At 42.5% G+C, this 18,468-nt stretch overlaps 1 protein-coding gene across 1 annotated transcript in view; it reads right to left on the bottom strand.

Annotated features, from left to right (window-relative positions):
- LOC109195786 (uncharacterized) overlaps window positions 1-18,468 on the bottom strand; it is a 45,832-nt gene that overhangs the window by 15,755 nt on the left and 11,609 nt on the right. Inside the window, exons 38-76 of the mRNA XM_025901166.1 lie at window positions 15,933-16,039; window positions 15,558-15,725; window positions 15,143-15,342; window positions 14,932-15,044; window positions 14,674-14,780; window positions 14,299-14,466; window positions 13,884-14,083; window positions 13,673-13,785; window positions 13,415-13,521; window positions 13,039-13,206; window positions 12,624-12,823; window positions 8,729-8,841; window positions 8,472-8,578; window positions 8,098-8,265; window positions 7,683-7,882; window positions 7,472-7,584; window positions 7,214-7,320; window positions 6,838-7,005; window positions 6,423-6,622; window positions 4,955-5,067; window positions 4,697-4,803; window positions 4,417-4,593; window positions 3,956-4,164; window positions 3,763-3,857; window positions 3,631-3,656; window positions 3,460-3,481; window positions 3,339-3,366; window positions 3,145-3,229; window positions 2,867-3,013; window positions 2,568-2,779; window positions 2,377-2,480; window positions 2,169-2,287; window positions 1,898-2,065; window positions 1,483-1,682; window positions 1,272-1,384; window positions 1,014-1,120; window positions 640-807; window positions 225-424; window positions 14-126 (exon numbers count right to left, since the gene is read on the bottom strand). Of these exons, the coding sequence (XP_025756951.1) occupies window positions 14-126; window positions 225-424; window positions 640-807; window positions 1,014-1,120; window positions 1,272-1,384; window positions 1,483-1,682; window positions 1,898-2,065; window positions 2,169-2,287; window positions 2,377-2,480; window positions 2,568-2,779; window positions 2,867-3,013; window positions 3,145-3,229; window positions 3,339-3,366; window positions 3,460-3,481; window positions 3,631-3,656; window positions 3,763-3,857; window positions 3,956-4,164; window positions 4,417-4,593; window positions 4,697-4,803; window positions 4,955-5,067; window positions 6,423-6,622; window positions 6,838-7,005; window positions 7,214-7,320; window positions 7,472-7,584; window positions 7,683-7,882; window positions 8,098-8,265; window positions 8,472-8,578; window positions 8,729-8,841; window positions 12,624-12,823; window positions 13,039-13,206; window positions 13,415-13,521; window positions 13,673-13,785; window positions 13,884-14,083; window positions 14,299-14,466; window positions 14,674-14,780; window positions 14,932-15,044; window positions 15,143-15,342; window positions 15,558-15,725; window positions 15,933-16,039 (5,340 nt within the window). The remainder of the gene's footprint in view (window positions 1-13; window positions 127-224; window positions 425-639; window positions 808-1,013; window positions 1,121-1,271; window positions 1,385-1,482; window positions 1,683-1,897; window positions 2,066-2,168; window positions 2,288-2,376; window positions 2,481-2,567; window positions 2,780-2,866; window positions 3,014-3,144; window positions 3,230-3,338; window positions 3,367-3,459; window positions 3,482-3,630; window positions 3,657-3,762; window positions 3,858-3,955; window positions 4,165-4,416; window positions 4,594-4,696; window positions 4,804-4,954; window positions 5,068-6,422; window positions 6,623-6,837; window positions 7,006-7,213; window positions 7,321-7,471; window positions 7,585-7,682; window positions 7,883-8,097; window positions 8,266-8,471; window positions 8,579-8,728; window positions 8,842-12,623; window positions 12,824-13,038; window positions 13,207-13,414; window positions 13,522-13,672; window positions 13,786-13,883; window positions 14,084-14,298; window positions 14,467-14,673; window positions 14,781-14,931; window positions 15,045-15,142; window positions 15,343-15,557; window positions 15,726-15,932; window positions 16,040-18,468) is intronic.

Here is an 18,468-nt window from a genome sequence, read left to right as displayed (position 1 = left end):
ACATCTACCCTACCTGTCTCATTGATGGCATTTTCAGTACTTCTTAGGTAGCCCAGGAGAACATGTGTGATCTCTTGTCGTCTGTACAGTGGCATCTCCTGGATGACTGAAGCCATCCCACTCACACTGCAATAGTTGAAAGAAAATGTTGTCATGTTGTCCTTTGTCACTACTGTCATTTTCATTTGCAACAAAATCTTGATTGTTCCAAGAAAGCTACTCACATGACTTGGTAGTTTGTGCAGCTGATGTTTGTGGTTGTATTTTTGAGCATTTCTGGAGTAAAACTTGCAAGGATGGTAATCAGTTTCACTTGGAACCAAATTTCAAAGTTGTTTGTCGTGAAATTGGAGAAATGTGGACTGATGATGATGAAGGTCCTATTCATGACCCGATCTCTCACAACAGGCTGGAAATCTGGGGTCTGTGAAGTTGAGGTGGGAAAGAACATAAGCAATACAGAGATTGCATGTTGCAAATATACTCATTCAATATGCCACAAAGGTCACAACCAATTCTTTGCTATGATAGACTCCCTGAAGTCTTGTGTAGCGGTTTAGCAAATGTCTTATTCTGTCTTATCCTGCTGGAATCAAACACCAGGATTGTCCTCCTTCACCCTTTAGAAGCCTAGCCTACCTGTTCACTGGCTGTCAGTTGTGTGAGGAATTTATCCACATTTTCCAGAGCGTTGCCCTCTTCCAGTCGCTCAAACACGAGATCAATGAAATCTGTGTCGTTGGAGGCTCCAGAGCTCAGTAGCAGCTGTGCCACCTCAGAGGGATCGAGTGTTGACAACAATCCAGCCTTCAAAAGGGAATCAACACATAGTCAGACAGCAATAATGACCCGTGCTCTGGGTAAAGGATTACAGTTCGCAACCAAAAAGGTGTGCTCTATGAATTGCTTGTATTTTTGATATAGCAAAATAAACTCCTGTGCGTGGCCTTTTTAAGTCTATAATATTGTTTTCTTGTTCTGAGGGAGGACTAGAAGTGAAATGTATGGCTTACCGTAGAGATGTTGAAGTCACTGAGGTCAGAGTATGCTGTATATTGGACGAATGGACCCAGATTTGCTTCAACCCATTGGGCATCACTGTCATTTTGTTGCCTGCAAGCTAAAGCATGCAGACAAAAGTTAGGATGTGCTCAATTTAGCAAGGTTTCTGACTGGTAGACATGAAAGAAACTGAGGGCAAGTTTTTTGCTCAGTGCTTTTCGGGATATTTCACACTGGAAAACACATAATGCACACTACGTCTACCCTACCTGTCTCATTGATGGCATTTTCAGTACTTCTTAGGTAGCCCAGGAGAACATGTGTGATCTCTTGTCGTCTGTACAGTGGCATCTCCTGGATGACTGAAGCCATCCCACTCACACTGCAATAGTTGAAAGAAAATGTTCTCATGTTGTCCTTTGTCACTACTGTCATTTTCATTTGCAACAAAATCTTGATTGTTCCAAGAAAGCTACTCACATGACTTGGTAGTTTGTGCAGCTGATGTTTGTGGTTGTATTTTTGAGCATTTCTGGAGTAAAACTTGGAAGGATGGTAATCAGTTTCACTTGGAACCAAATTTCAAAGTCCTTTGTCGTGAAGCTGGAGAAATGTGGACTGATGATGATGAAGGTCCTATTCATGACCCGATCTCTCACAACAGGCTGGAAATCTGGGATCTGTGAAATTTAGGTGGGAAAGAACATAAGCAATACAGAGATTGCATGTTGCAAATATACTCATTCAGTATGCCACAAAGGTCGCAACCAATTCTTTGGTATGATAGACTCCCTGAAGTCTTGTGTAGCGGTTTAGCACATGTCTTATTCTGTCTTATCCTGCTGGAATCAAACACCAGGATTGTCCTCCTTCACCCTTTAGAAGCCTAGCCTACCTGTTCACTGGCTTTCAGTTGTGTGAGGAATTCATCCACATTTTCCAGAGCGTTGCCCTCTTCCAGTCGCTCAAACACACGATCAATCAAATCTGTGTTATTGGAGGCTCTAGAGCTCAGTAGCAGCTGTGCCACCTGAGAAGGACTGAGGACTGACAACAATTCAGCCTACAAAAGGGAACCAGCATAATATCAGACAGCAGTAATGGCAATGGTCTGGGTCAAATGAATTCAGTTTACAGGAAGATATACAACTGCAGTTGGCACTCACAGTGGATAAATTCGGATTGAAGGCTTGCAAGTCCTGCAGAGTTGCATAATCAGAGAACTTGCCAAGGTTTGCCTTTAGCCACTCTTGGCTCCCCGTGATAGATGAGACACAGCCAGGATCTGCAGAAAAAGCAAGAAAGTTATTGACAGGGTAATACACCACATGTTGTAATGGAAATACCAAAGTGAGCTTGAGTTTGTGCTTTTACCTGTTGAGTCATTTCTTGACAGGAAAGGTTTGATGAAGTGAGTGAAGACTGCTTGCTGTTTGTCTCTGTCCATGGATGCCTTTTGGCTTCCAAATGCCTGAATGCTACATGTGAGAGAAAGCTTTCAGCATCTAAACTTATAGTAAACTGCAAGTTTGCTGACTAGAGCAATATGGTACATATTTACTTACACAATCTGGTATGTCTGGCAGCTGAAGTTTTGGGAGCTAAGGCAAAATAGGAAGTTGAAAGATGGAGCGGCCAGAAACGGACGGATCTTTGTCTGGAACCAGCTGGTAATGAACTTCTCGCTCTGTAGTTGTACATGGCTGAAGTTGTCAATTCTCACTTCTCCAAGAGCCTCGAGCACATTTGATGAGGTCGGGTAGGTGTTGTTGCTGGCCTTGAATTGGCAGAAAAATCAACTTAGTTGGACCCAAACTTCACGCAGGGAAACGGCAATATTGTGAAATTGTGATTTTGTACTTACCATGTTAGCAAATGTCTCAAGGGCCTGGTCCAGTACAGCAGAAGCTTTTTGGAAGAAAAGCTTCCAGACTTCTACCGGGTATATGTTTTGGCTTTTCAGTGTGCAGTTCAGCAGTGTGGGCAAGTTGCTGGATGTGAGATAGGCAGCCTTGAAAAAGAAAATTGACAAAGAATACAGCTATTTTGTCAGAGCTCATGGAGATTTGTGTCAGGACCACAATGGGGCAAAATCCATGTTCTGTTTTTGGATTCCAAAGTGAGTTTAAAAACGAATCTTACAGAGGAACAGGCATGTTCTGTGATGGTGAAATTGCACAGGGCTGCAGAGGAATTGCCAGCTGATAGGATCTGTTCAAGTTTTGAACTGTGGAAAAAAACACAATAAATTGAAATCCAATGTCCCCTTAATCACACTGTGTTAACGAATTTTACCTAGACAGAATCAACATTGGACAAAACAGCAATTCACCCACCCATCAGCTGCATCACAAATGAGATTCACTGTGAAAAGAGAATGGTTGTGTGTCAGATAATAGTCCTTCAGAATGCATTGTTATCCTTAGAGTTGAAATGTCTGCTTTTAGACAGACTTACCATGAACTGGGGTCACCTTGCACTGAAGACAAAGAAAATGTAAGTGTTAGTGTAGTGGAAACATCTTCAAGTGCAAATACCTTGACTCTATCACAGTTGGACAGTTAGTGTGCCAAACTCGGATCAAATATTGGATAACCCATGTAAGACGCCCCAAAGAAATAAACTTACCACAAAGGAAGCTGGAACTGAGCAACCTGTTTGAGAAAAAAAAAACATAAATGAATCAATGCAGTAGTCATTACAGTGGTGGTACTGGGCTTTTGAGAAAAGTTTAGTCAGGAAAGCATATTTGCCACATACGTGGGAATGTGTCCTGGAGGTACTGCTCGCTTGATCTCACGCCCTGTGAAAGGTCCAGTGGCAATGCTTCCAAACTCTGCTCAAGACCATTGTATCTAAAGGAAGAAAAGAATTCATTGTGACTTGTCAGGAGCCTCAGCTTGGCATTGTGCACACCCAAAATGTCTAACTGTGGATGTCAGAAATATCTTACACAGCCTGGTAGGATTCACAGGTGATGTTACTGGGGATCACCCGCAAGCTGCTAGGAAGGATGCTCGCCATCACAGGAACCAAATAAACCTGGAACCACTGTTGATAGTCTTGTGGCTGAAAGTCTTTAAGCTGAGGAGCAAGGGCTGTCAAGGTCAGGTTCAAAATGGTGTCTCGCACATCTGGATTTTGGATGAGGGTGACATTTCTCTGAAAGAGAAGGGAATCATAATAAGGTTAGAGAGGAGGTTCTGAAGTCTTTGTGGAAATGAGGGGGAGCTTATCTAAACTAAATCCTCAAGGCATGAAGCATATCAGAAATGGATCATTTCGAGTTAAACACGGGCTCAGTATTAGCCTCTACAAAATCTTTGTTAAGCCCAGGGGAGACAGGTTTATAAACCAATGCTGTTCACAGTTGTTGATGTTTACACTGAGCTATGGTTAACAATGAGCATTCACCTGCTTGTTGATGTTTGCAAAAGCCCCGAAAAATTCTTTGAGCTGCTCAAAATCACTGGTCTCCGTCAAGCTCGTCAACACCTCCCTTACAACATGTGCATCGTTTAAGGCACCACTGTTTGGATCTAGGATCAGATCAGCCTTCTGCGATGGTGAAAGAAGGTCCAGAACTTCCAGCTGTGGATACAAAAAGTAGGATGCATGAAATGCGTTTCGTACAATTTCCAGAATTTTCCTTTGCTATTCTCAAGAAAGACAGAAAGAGTAATAAAAAGCTTACCGTCGAGATGTTGAAGTCTTTGAGGTCAGAGTATGCTGTATATTGGACGAACGGACCCAGATTTGCTTGAAGCCATTGGGCATCACTGTCATTTTGTTGCCTGCAAGCTAAAGCATGCAGACAAAAGTTAGGATGTGCTCAATTTAGCAAGGTTTCTGACTGGTAGACATGAAAGAAACTGAGGGCAAGTTTTTTGCTCAGTGCTTTTCGGGATATTTCACACTGGAAAACACATAATGCACACTACGTCTACCCTACCTGTCTCATTGATGGCATTTTCAGTACTTCTTAGGTAGCCCAGCAGAACATGTGTGATCTCTTGTCGTCTGTACAGTGGCATCTCCTGGATAACTGAAGCCATCCCACTCACACTGCAATAGTTGAAAGAAAATGTTATCATGTTGTCCTTTGTCACTACTGTAATTTTCATTTGCAACAAAATCTTGATTGTTCCAAGAAAGCTACTCACATGACTTGGTAGTTTGTGCAGCTGATGTTTGTGGTTGTATTTTTGAGCATTTCTGGAGTAAAACTTGGAAGGATGGTAATCAGTTTCACTTGGAACCAAATTTCAAAGTCGTTTGTCGTGAAATTGGAGAAATGTGGACTGATGATGATGAAGGTCCTATTCATGACCCGATCTCTCACAACAGCTGGAAATCTGGGGTCTGTGAAGTTGAGGTGGGAAAGAACATAAGCAATACAGAGATTGCATGTTGCAAATATACTCATTCAATATGTCACAAAGGTCGCAACCAATTCTTTGGTATGATAGACTCCCTGAAGTCTTGTGTAGCGGTTTAGCAAATGTCTTATTCTGTCTTATCCTGCTGGAATCAAACACCAGGATTGTCCTCCTTCACCCTTTAGAAGCCTAGCCTACCTGTTCACTGGCTGTCAGTTGTGTGAGGAATTTATCCACATTTTCCAGAGCGTTGCCCTCTTCCAGTCGCTCAAACACGAGATCAATGAAATCTGTGTCGTTGGACGCTCCAGAGCTCAGTAGCAGCTGTGCCACCTCAGAGGGATCGAGTGTTGACAACAATCCAGCCTTCAAAGGGAATCAACACATAGTTAGACAGCAGTAATGACCCGTGCTCTGGGTAAAGGATTACAGTTCGCAACCAAAACAGGTGTGCTCTATGAATTGCTTGTATTTTTGATATAGCAAAATAAACTCCTGTGCGTGGCCTTTTTAAGTCTATAATATTGTTTTCCTGTTCTGATGGAGGACTAGAAGTGAAATGTATGGCTTACTGTAGAGATGTTGAAGTCACTGAGGTCAGAGTATGCTGTATATTGGACGAATGGACCCAGATTTGCTTCAACCCATTGGGCATCACTGTCATTTTGTTGCCTGCAAGCTAAAGCATGCAGACAAAAGTTAGGATGTGCTCAATTTCGCAAGGTTTCTGACTGGTAGACATGAAAGAAACTGAGGGCAAGTTTTTTGCTCGGTGCTTTTGAAGACATTTCACACTGGAAAATACATCATGCACCCTACATCTACCCTACCTGTCTCATTGATGGTATTTTCAGTACTTCTTAGGTAGCCCAGGAGAACATGTGTGATCTCTTGTCGTCTGTACAGTGGCATCTCCTGGATGACTGAAGCCATCCCACTCACACTGCAATAGTTGAAAGAAAATGTTATCATGTTGTCCTTTGTCACTACTGTAATTTTCATTTGCAACAAAATCTTGATTGTTCCAAGAAAGCTACTCACATGACTTGGTAGTTTGTGCAGCTGATGTTTGTGGTTGTATTTTTGAGCATTTCTGGAGTAAAACTTGCAAGGATGGTAATCAGTTTCACTTGGAACCAAATTTTAAAGTCGTTTGTCGTGAAGCTGGAGAAATGTGGACTGATGATGATGAAGGTCCTATTCATGGCCCGATCTCTCACAACAGGCTGGAAATCTGGGGTCTGTGAAGTTGAGGTGGGAAAGAACATAAGCAATACAGAGATTGCATGTTGCAAATATACTCATTCAGTATGCCACAAAGGTCGCAACCAATTCTTTGCTATGATAGACTCCCTGAAGACTTGTGTAGCGGTTTAGCAAATGTCTTCTTCTGTCTTATCCTGCTGGAATCAAACACCAGGATTGTCCTCCTTCACCCTTTAGAAGCCTAGCCTACCTGTTCACTGGCTGTCAGTTGTGTGAGGAATTCATCCACATTTTCCAGAGCGTTGCCCTCTTCAAGTTGTTCAAACACGAGATCAATGAAATGTGTGTCGTTGGAGGCTCCAGAGCTCAGTAGCAGCTGTGCCATCTCAGAGGGATCGAGCGTTGACAACAATGCAGCCTTCAAAAGGGAATCAACACATAGTCAGACAGCAGTAATGACCAGTGCTCTGGGTGAAGGATTACAGTTTGCAACCAAAAAAGGTGTGCTCTATGAATTGCTTGTATTTTTGATATGGCAAAAAAATACTCCTGTGCGTGGCCTTTATAAGTCTAGAATACGGATTTCCTGTTCTGAGGGAGGACTAGACGTGAAATGTATGGCTTACCGTAGAGATGTTGAAGTCACTGAGGTCAGAGTATGCTGTATATTGGACGAATGGACCCAGATTTGCTTCAACCCATTGGGCATCACTGTCATTTTGTTGCCTGCAAGCTAAAGCATGCAGACAAAAGTTAGGATGTGCTCAATTTAGCAAGGTTTCTGACTGGTAGACATGAAAGAAACTGAGGGCAAGTTTTTTGCTCAGTGCTTTTGAAGACATTTCACACTGGAAAATACATCACGCACCCTACATCTACCCTACCTGTCTCATTGATGGCATTTTCAGTACTTCTTAGGTAGCCCAGGAGAACATGTGTGATCTCTTGTCGTCTGTACAGTGGCATCTCCTGGATGACTGAAGCCATCCCACTCACACTGCAATAGTTGAAAGAAAATGTTATCATGTTGTCCTTTGTCACTACTGTCATTTTCATTTGTAACAAAATCTTGATTGTTCCAAGAAAGCTACTCACATGACTTGGTAGTTTGTGCAGCTGATGTTTGTGGTTGTATTTTTGAGCATTTCTGGAGTAAAACTTGGAAGGATGGTAATCAGTTTCACTTGGAACCAAATTTCAAAGTCCTTTGTCGTGAAATTGGAGAAATGTGGACTGATGATGATGAAGGTCCTATTCATGACCCGATCTCTCACAACAGGCTGGAAATCTGGGGTCTGTGAAGTTGAGGTGGGAAAGAACATAAGCAATACAGAGATTGCATGTTGCAAATATACTCATTCAATATGCCACAAAGGTCACAACCAATTCTTTGCTATGATAGACTCCCTGAAGTCTTGTGTAGCGGTTTAGCAAATGTCTTATTCTGTCTTATCCTGCTGGAATCAAACACCAGGATTGTCCTCCTTCACCCTTTAGAAGCCTAGCCTACCTGTTCACTGGCTGTCAGTTGTGTGAGGAATTTATCCACATTTTCCAGAGCGTTGCCCTCTTCCAGTCGCTCAAACACGAGATCAATGAAATCTGTGTCGTTGGAGGCTCCAGAGCTCAGTAGCAGCTGTGCCACCTCAGAGGGATCGAGTGTTGACAACAATCCAGCCTTCAAAGGGAATCAACACATAGTCAGACAGCAGTAATGACCCGTGCTCTGGGTAAAGGATTACAGTTCGCAACCAAAAAAGGTGTGCTCTATGAATTGCTTGTATTTTTGATATAGCAAAATAAACTCCTGTGCGTGGCCTTTTTAAGTCTAGAATACGGATTTCTTGTTCTGAGGGAGGACTAGAAGTGAAATGTATGGCTTACCGTAGAGATGTTGAAGTCACTGAGGTCAGAGTATGCTGTATATTGGACGAATGGACCCAGATTTGCTTCAACCCATTGGGCATCACTGTCATTTTGTTGCCTGCAAGCTAAAGCATGCAGACAAAAGTTAGGATGTGCTCAATTTAGCAAGGTTTCTGACTGGTAGACATGAAAGAAACTGAGGGCAAGTTTTTGCTCAGTGCTTTTCGGGATATTTCACACTGGAAAACACATAATGCACACTACGTCTACCCTACCTGTCTCATTGATGGCATTTTCAGTACTTCTTAGGTAGCCCAGGAGAACATGTGTGATCTCTTGTCGTCTGTACAGTGGCATCTCCTGGATGACTGAAGCCATCCCACTCACACTGCAATAGTTGAAAGAAAATGTTATTATGTTGTCCTTTGTCACTACTGTCATTTTCATTTGCAACAAAATCTTGATTGTTCCAAGAAAGCTACTCACATGACTTGGTAGTTTGTGCAGCTGATGTTTGTGGTTGTATTTTGAGCATTTCTGGAGTAAAACTTGCAAGGATGGTAATCAGTTTCACTTGGAACCAAATTTCAAAGTCCTTTGTCGTGAAGCTGGAGAAATGTGGACTGATGATGATGAAGGTCCTATTCATGACCCGATCTCTCACAACAGGCTGGAAATCTGGGATCTGTGAAATTTAGGTGGGAAAGAACATAAGCAATACAGAGATTGCATGTTGCAAATATACTCATTCAGTATGCCACAAAGGTCGCAACCAATTCTTTGGTATGATAGACTCCCTGAAGTCTTGTGTAGCGGTTTAGCACATGTCTTATTCTGTCTTATCCTGCTGGAATCAAACACCAGGATTGTCCTCCTTCACCCTTTAGAAGCCTAGCCTACCTGTTCACTGGCTTTCAGTTGTGTGAGGAATTCATCCACATTTTCCAGAGCGTTGCCCTCTTCCAGTCGCTCAAACACACGATCAATCAAATCTGTGTTATTGGAGGCTCTAGAGCTCAGTAGCAGCTGTGCCACCTGAGAAGGACTGAGGACTGACAACAATTCAGCCTACAAAAGGGAACCAGCATAATATCAGACAGCAGTAATGGCAATGGTCTGGGTCAAATGAATTCAGTTTACAGGAAGATATACAACTGCAGTTGGCACTCACAGTGGATAAATTCGGATTGAAGGCTTGCAAGTCCTGCAGAGTTGCATAATCAGAGAACTTGCCAAGGTTTGCCTTTAGCCACTCTTGGCTCCCCGTGATAGATGAGACACAGCCAGGATCTGCAGAAAAAGCAAGAAAGTTATTGACAGGGTAATACACCACATGTTGTAATGGAAATACCAAAGTGAGCTTGAGTTTGTGCTTTTACCTGTTGAGTCATTTCTTGACAGGAAAGGTTTGATGAAGTGAGTGAAGACTGCTTGCTGTTTGTCTCTGTCCATGGATGCCTTTTGGCTTCCAAATGCCTGAATGCTACATGTGAGAGAAAGCTTTCAGCATCTAAACTTATAGTAAACTGCAAGTTTGCTGACTAGAGCAATATGGTACATATTTACTTACACAATCTGGTATGTCTGGCAGCTGAAGTTTTGGGAGCTAAGGCAAAATAGGAAGTTGAAAGATGGAGCGGCCAGAAACGGACGGATCTTTGTCTGGAACCAGCTGGTAATGAACTTCTCGCTCTGTAGTTGTACATGGCTGAAGTTGTCAATTCTCACTTCTCCAAGAGCCTCGAGCACATTTGATGAGGTCGGGTAGGTGTTGTTGCTGGCCTTGAATTGGCAGAAAAATCAACTTAGTTGGACCCAAACTTCACGCAGGGAAACGGCAATATTGTGAAATTGTGATTTTGTACTTACCATGTTAGCAAATGTCTCAAGGGCCTGGTCCAGTACAGCAGAAGCTTTTTGGAAGAAAAGCTTCCAGACTTCTACCGGGTATATGTTTTGGCTTTTCAGTGTGCAGTTCAGCAGTGTGGGCAAGTTGCTGGATGTGAGATAGGCAGCCTTGAAAAAGAAAATTGACAAAGAATACAGCTATTTTGTCAGAGCTCATGGAGATTTGTGTCAGGACCACAATGGGGCAAAATCCATGTTCTGTTTTTGGATTCCAAAGTGAGTTTAAAAACGAATCTTACAGAGGAACAGGCATGTTCTGTGATGGTGAAATTGCACAGGGCTGCAGAGGAATTGCCAGCTGATAGGATCTGTTCAAGTTTTGAACTGTGGAAAAAAACACAATAAATTGAAATCCAATGTCCCCTTAATGACACTGTGTTAACGAATTTTACCTAGACAGAATCAACATTGGACAAAACAGCAATTCACCCACCCATCAGCTGCATCACAAATGAGATTCACTGTGAAAAGAGAATGGTTGTGTGTCAGATAATAGTCCTTCAGAATGCATTGTTATCCTTAGAGTTGAAATGTCTGCTTTTAGACAGACTTACCATGAACTGGGGTCACCTTGCACTGAAGACAAAGAAAATGTAAGTGTTAGTGTAGTGGAAACATCTTCAAGTGCAAATACCTTGACTCTATCACAGTTGGACAGTTAGTGTGCCAAACTCGGATCAAATATTGGATAACCCATGTAAGACGCCCCAAAGAAATAAACTTACCACAAAGGAAGCTGGAACTGAGCAACCTGTTTGAGAAAAAAAAAAACATAAATGAATCAATGCAGTAGTCATTACAGTGGTGGTACTGGGCTTTTGAGAAAAGTTTAGTCAGGAAAGCATATTTGCCACATACGTGGGAATGTGTCCTGGAGGTACTGCTCGCTTGATCTCACGCCCTGTGAAAGGTCCAGTGGCAATGCTTCCAAACTCTGCTCAAGACCATTGTATCTAAAGGAAGAAAAGAATTCATTGTGACTTGTCAGGAGCCTCAGCTTGGCATTGTGCACACCCAAAATGTCTAACTGTGGATGTCAGAAATATCTTACACAGCCTGGTAGGATTCACAGGTGATGTTACTGGGGATCACCCGCAAGCTGCTAGGAAGGATGCTCGCCATCACAGGAACCAAATAAACCTGGAACCACTGTTGATAGTCTTGTGGCTGAAAGTCTTTAAGCTGAGGAGCAAGGGCTGTCAAGGTCAGGTTCAAAATGGTGTCTCGCACATCTGGATTTTGGATGAGGGTGACATTTCTCTGAAAGAGAAGGGAATCATAATAAGGTTAGAGAGGAGGTTCTGAAGTCTTTGTGGAAATGAGGGGGAGCTTATCTAAACTAAATCCTCAAGGCATGAAGCATATCAGAAATGGATCATTTCGAGTTAAACACGGGCTCAGTATTAGCCTCTACAAAATCTTTGTTAAGCCCAGGGGAGACAGGTTTATAAACCAATGCTGTTCACAGTTGTTGATGTTTACACTGAGCTAAGGTTAACAATGAGCATTCACCTGCTTGTTGATGTTTGCAAAAGCCCCGAAAAATTCTTTGAGCTGCTCAAAATCACTGGTCTCCGTCAAGCTCGTCAACACCTCCCTTACAACATGTGCATCGTTTAAGGCACCACTGTTTGGATCTAGGATCAGATCAGCCTTCTGCGATGGTGAAAGAAGGTCCAGAACTTCCAGCTGTGGATACAAAAAAGTAGGATGCATGAAATGCGTTTCGTACAATTTCCAGAATTTTCCTTTGCTATTCTCAAGAAAGACAGAAAGAGTAATAAAAAGCTTACCGTCGAGATGTTGAAGTCTTTGAGGTCAGAGTATGCTGTATATTGGACGAACGGACCCAGATTTGCTTCAAGCCATTGGGCATCACTGTCATTTTGTTGCCTGCAAGCTAAAGCATGCAGACAAAAGTTAGGATGTGCTCAATTTAGCAAGGTTTCTGACTGGTAGACATGAAAGAAACTGAGGGCAAGTTTTTTGCTCAGTGCTTTTCAAGACATTTCACACTGGAAAACACATAATGCACACTACGTCTACCCTACCTGTCTCATTGATGGCATTTTCAGTACTTCTTAGGTAGCCCAGCAGAACATGTGTGATCTCTTGTCGTCTGTACAGTGGCATCTCCTGGATAACTGAAGCCATCCCACTCACACTGCAATAGTTGAAAGAAAATGTTATCATGTTGTCCTTTGTCACTACTGTCATTTTCATTTGCAACAAAATCTTGATTGTTCCAAGAAAGCTACTCACATGACTTGGTAGTTTGTGCAGCTGATGTTTGTGGTTGTATTTTTGAGCATTTCTGGAGTAAAACTTGGAAGGATGGTAATCAGTTTCACTTGGAACCAAATTTCAAAGTCGTTTGTCGTGAAATTGGAGAAATGTGGACTGATGATGATGAAGGTCCTATTCATGACCCGATCTCTCACAACAGGCTGGAAATCTGGGGTCTGTGAAGTTGAGGTGGGAAAGAACATAAGCAATACAGAGATTGCATGTTGCAAATATACTCATTCAATATGTCACAAAGGTCGCAACCAATTCTTTGGTATGATAGACTCCCTGAAGTCTTGTGTAGCGGTTTAGCAAATGTCTTATTCTGTCTTATCCTGCTGGAATCAAACACCAGGATTGTCCTCCTTCACCCTTTAGAAGCCTAGCCTACCTGTTCACTGGCTGTCAGTTGTGTGAGGAATTTATCCACATTTTCCAGAGCGTTGCCCTCTTCCAGTCGCTCAAACACGAGATCAATGAAATCTGTGTCGTTGGAGGCTCCAGAGCTCAGTAGCAGCTGTGCCACCTCAGAGGGATCGAGTGTTGACAACAATCCAGCCTTCAAAAGGGAATCAACACATAGTTAGACAGCAGTAATGACCCGTGCTGTGGGTAAAGGATTACAGTTTGCAACCAAAGAAAGTGTGCTCTATGAATTGTTTGTCTTTTTGATATGGCAAAAAAATACTCCTGTGCGTGGCCTTTTTAAATCTAGAATATGGATTTCCTGTTCTGAGGGAGGACTAGACGTGAAATGTATAGCTTACCGTAGAGATGTTGAAGTCTTTGAGGTCAGAGTATGCTGTATATTGGACGAATGGACCCAGATTTGCTTCAACCCATTGGGCATCACTGTCATTTTGTTGCCTGCAAGCTAAAGCATGCAGACAAAAGTTAGGATGTGCTCAATTTAGCAAGGTTTCTGACTGGTAGACATGAAAGAAACTGGAGGCAAGTTTTTTGCTCAGTGCTTTTCGGGATATTTCACACTGGAAAACACATAATGCACACTACGTCTACCCTACCTGTCTCATTGATGGCATTTTCAGTACTTCTTAGGTAGCCCAGGAGAACATGTGTGATCTCTTGTCGTCTGTACAGTGGCATCTCCTGGATAACTGAAGCCATCCCACTCACACTGCAATAGTTGAAAGAAAATGTTGTCATGTTGTCCTTTGTCACTACTGTCATTTTCATTTGCAACAAAATCTTGATTGTTCCAAGAAAGCTACTCACATGACTTGGTAGTTTGTGCAGCTGATGTTTGTGGTTGTATTTTTGACCATTTCTGGAGTAAAACTTGGAAGGATGGTAATCAGTTTCACTTGGAACCAAATTTCAAAGTCCTTTGTCGTGAAATTGGAGAAATGTGGACTGATGATGATGAAGGTCCTATTCATGACCCGATCTCTCACAACAGGCTGGAAATCTGGGGTCTGTGAAGTTGAGGTGGGAAAGAACATAAGCAATACAGAGATTGCATGTTGCAAATATACTCATTCAATATGTCACAAAGGTCGCAACCAATTCTTTGGTATGATAGACTCCCTGAAGTCTTGTGTAGCGGTTTAGCAAATGTCTTATTCTGTCTTATCCTGCTGGAATCAAACACCAGGATTGTCCTCCTTCACCCTTTAGAAGCCTAGCCTACCTGTTCACTGGCTGTCAGTTGTGTGAGGAATTTATCCACATTTTCCAGAGCGTTGCCCTCTTCCAGTCGCTCAAACACGAGATCAATGAAATCTGTGTCGTTGGAGGCTCCAGAGCTCAGTAGCAGCTGTGCCACCTCAGAGGGATCGAGTGTTGACAACAATCCAGCCTTCAAAAGGGAATCAACACATAGTCAGACAGCAGTAATGACCCGTGCTCTGGGTAAAGGATTACAGTTCGCAACCAAAAAAGGTGTGCTCTATGAATTGCTTGTATTTTTGATATAGCAAAATAAACTCCTGTGCGTGGCCTTTTTAAGTCTAGAATACGTATTTCTTGTTCTGAGGGAGGACTAGAGGTGAAATGTATGGCTTACTGTAGAGATGTTGAAGTCACTGAGGTCAGAGTATGCTGTATATTGGACGAATGGACCCAGATTTGCTTCAACCCATTGGGCATCACTGTCATTTTGTTGCCTGCAAGCTAAAGCATGCAGACAAAAGTTAGGATGTGCTCAATTTAGCAAGGTTTCTGACTGGTAGACATGAAAGAAACTGAGGGCAAGTTTTTTGCTCGGTGCTTTTGAAGACATTTCACACTGGAAAATACATCACGCACCCTACATCTACCCTACCTGTCTCATTGATGGCATTTTCAGTACTTCTTAGGTAGCCCAGGAGAACATGTGTGATCTCTTGTCGTCTGTACAGTGGCATCTCCTGGATGACTGAAGCCATCCCACTCACACTGCAATAGTTGAAAGAAAATGTTGTCATGTTGTCCTTTGTCACTACTGTCATTTTCATTTGCAACAAAATCTTGATTGTTCCAAGAAAGCTACTCACATGACTTGGTAGTTTGTGCAGCTGATGTTTGTGGTTGTATTTTTGAGCATTTCTGGAGTAAAACTTGCAAGGATGGTAATCAGTTTCACTTGGAACCAAATTTCAAAGTTGTTTGTCGTGAAATTGGAGAAATGTGGACTGATGATGATGAAGGTCCTATTCATGACCCGATCTCTCACAACAGGCTGGAAATCTGGGGTCTGTGAAGTTGAGGTGGGAAAGAACATAAGCAATACAGAGATTGCATGTTGCAAATATACTCATTCAATATGCCACAAAGGTCACAACCAATTCTTTGCTATGATAGACTCCCTGAAGTCTTGTGTAGCGGTTTAGCAAATGTCTTATTCTGTCTTATCCTGCTGGAATCAAACACCAGGATTGTCCTCCTTCACCCTTTAGAAGCCTAGCCTACCTGTTCACTGGCTGTCAGTTGTGTGAGGAATTTATCCACATTTTCCAGAGCGTTGCCCTCTTCCAGTCGCTCAAACACGAGATCAATGAAATCTGTGTCGTTGGAGGCTCCAGAGCTCAGTAGCAGCTGTGCCACCTCAGAGGGATCGAGTGTTGACAACAATCCAGCCTTCAAAAGGGAATCAACACATAGTCAGACAGCAATAATGACCCGTGCTCTGGGTAAAGGATTACAGTTCGCAACCAAAAAAGGTGTGCTCTATGAATTGCTTGTATTTTTGATATAGCAAAATAAACTCCTGTGCGTGGCCTTTTTAAGTCTATAATATTGTTTTCTTGTTCTGAGGGAGGACTAGAAGTGAAATGTATGGCTTACCGTAGAGATGTTGAAGTCACTGAGGTCAGAGTATGCTGTATATTGGACGAATGGACCCAGATTTGCTTCAACCCATTGGGCATCACTGTCATTTTGTTGCCTGCAAGCTAAAGCATGCAGACAAAAGTTAGGATGTGCTCAATTTAGCAAGGTTTCTGACTGGTAGACATGAAAGAAACTGAGGGCAAGTTTTTTGCTCAGTGCTTTTCGGGATATTTCACACTGGAAAACACATAATGCACACTACGTCTACCCTACCTGTCTCATTGATGGCATTTTCAGTACTTCTTAGGTAGCCCAGGAGAACATGTGTGATCTCTTGTCGTCTGTACAGTGGCATCTCCTGGATGACTGAAGCCATCCCACTCACACTGCAATAGTTGAAAGAAAATGTTCTCATGTTGTCCTTTGTCACTACTGTCATTTTCATTTGCAACAAAATCTTGATTGTTCCAAGAAAGCTACTCACATGACTTGGTAGTTTGTGCAGCTGATGTTTGTGGTTGTATTTTTGAGCATTTCTGGAGTAAAACTTGCAAGGATGGTAATCAGTTTCACTTGGAACCAAATTTCAAAGTCCTTTGTCGTGAAGCTGGAGAAATGTGGACTGATGATGATGAAGGTCCTATTCATGACCCGATCTCTCACAACAGGCTGGAAATCTGGGATCTGTGAAATTTAGGTGGGAAAGAACATAAGCAATACAGAGATTGCATGTTGCAAATATACTCATTCAGTATGCCACAAAGGTCGCAACCAATTCTTTGGTATGATAGACTCCCTGAAGTCTTGTGTAGCGGTTTAGCACATGTCTTATTCTGTCTTATCCTGCTGGAATCAAACACCAGGATTGTCCTCCTTCACCCTTTAGAAGCCTAGCCTACCTGTTCACTGGCTTTCAGTTGTGTGAGGAATTCATCCACATTTTCCAGAGCGTTGCCCTCTTCCAGTCGCTCAAACACACGATCAATCAAATCTGTGTTATTGGAGGCTCTAGAGCTCAGTAGCAGCTGTGCCACCTGAGAAGGACTGAGGACTGACAACAATTCAGCCTACAAAAGGGAACCAGCATAATATCAGACAGCAGTAATGGCAATGGTCTGGGTCAAATGAATTCAGTTTACAGGAAGATATACAACTGCAGTTGGCACTCACAGTGGATAAATTCGGATTGAAGGCTTGCAAGTCCTGCAGAGTTGCATAATCAGAGAACTTGCCAAGGTTTGCCTTTAGCCACTCTTGGCTCCCCGTGATAGATGAGACACAGCCAGGATCTGCAGAAAAAGCAAGAAAGTTATTGACAGGGTAATACACCACATGTTGTAATGGAAATACCAAAGTGAGCTTGAGTTTGTGCTTTTACCTGTTGAGTCATTTCTTGACAGGAAAGGTTTGATGAAGTGAGTGAAGACTGCTTGCTGTTTGTCTCTGTCCATGGATGCCTTTTGGCTTCCAAATGCCTGAATGCTACATGTGAGAGAAAGCTTTCAGCATCTAAACTTATAGTAAACTGCAAGTTTGCTGACTAGAGCAATATGGTACATATTTACTTACACAATCTGGTATGTCTGGCAGCTGAAGTTTTGGGAGCTAAGGCAAAATAGGAAGTTGAAAGATGGAGCGGCCAGAAACGGACGGATCTTTGTCTGGAACCAGCTGGTAATGAACTTCTCGCTCTGTAGTTGTACATGGCTGAAGTTGTCAATTCTCACTTCTCCAAGAGCCTCGAGCACATTTGATGAGGTCGGGTAGGTGTTGTTGCTGGCCTTGAATTGGCAGAAAAATCAACTTAGTTGGACCCAAACTTCACGCAGGGAAACGGCAATATTGTGAAATTGTGATTTTGTACTTACCATGTTAGCAAATGTCTCAAGGGCCTGGTCCAGTACAGCAGAAGCTTTTGGAAGAAAAGCTTCCAGACTTCTACCGGGTATATGTTTTGGCTTTTCAGTGTGCAGTTCAGCAGTGTGGGCAAGTTGCTGGATGTGAGATAGGCAGCCTTGAAAAGAAAATTGACAAAGAATACAGCTATTTTGTCAGAGCTCATGGAGATTTGTGTCAGGACCACAATGGGGCAAAATCCATGTTCTGTTTTTGGATTCCAAAGTGAGTTTAAAAACGAATCTTACAGAGGAACAGGCATGTTCTGTGATGGTGAAATTGCACAGGGCTGCAGAGGAATTGCCAGCTGATAGGATCTGTTCAAGTTTTGAACTGTGGAAAAAAACACAATAAATTGAAATCCAATGTCCCCTTAATGACACTGTGTTAACGAATTTTACCTAGACAGAATCAACATTGGACAAAACAGCAATTCACCCACCCATCAGCTGCATCACAAATGAGATTCACTGTGAAAAGAGAATGGTTGTGTGTCAGATAATAGTCCTTCAGAATGCATTGTTATCCTTAGAGTTGAAATGTCTGCTTTTAGACAGACTTACCATGAACTGGGGTCACCTTGCACTGAAGACAAAGAAAATGTAAGTGTTAGTGTAGTGGAAACATCTTCAAGTGCAAATACCTTGACTCTATC

The sequence above is a fragment of the Oreochromis niloticus genome, linkage group LG19 (genome assembly GCF_001858045.2).
Source record: "Oreochromis niloticus isolate F11D_XX linkage group LG19, O_niloticus_UMD_NMBU, whole genome shotgun sequence".
Classification (NCBI taxonomy): domain Eukaryota; kingdom Metazoa; phylum Chordata; class Actinopteri; order Cichliformes; family Cichlidae; genus Oreochromis; species Oreochromis niloticus.
This window is presented reverse-complemented; position numbering and strand designations above follow the sequence as displayed.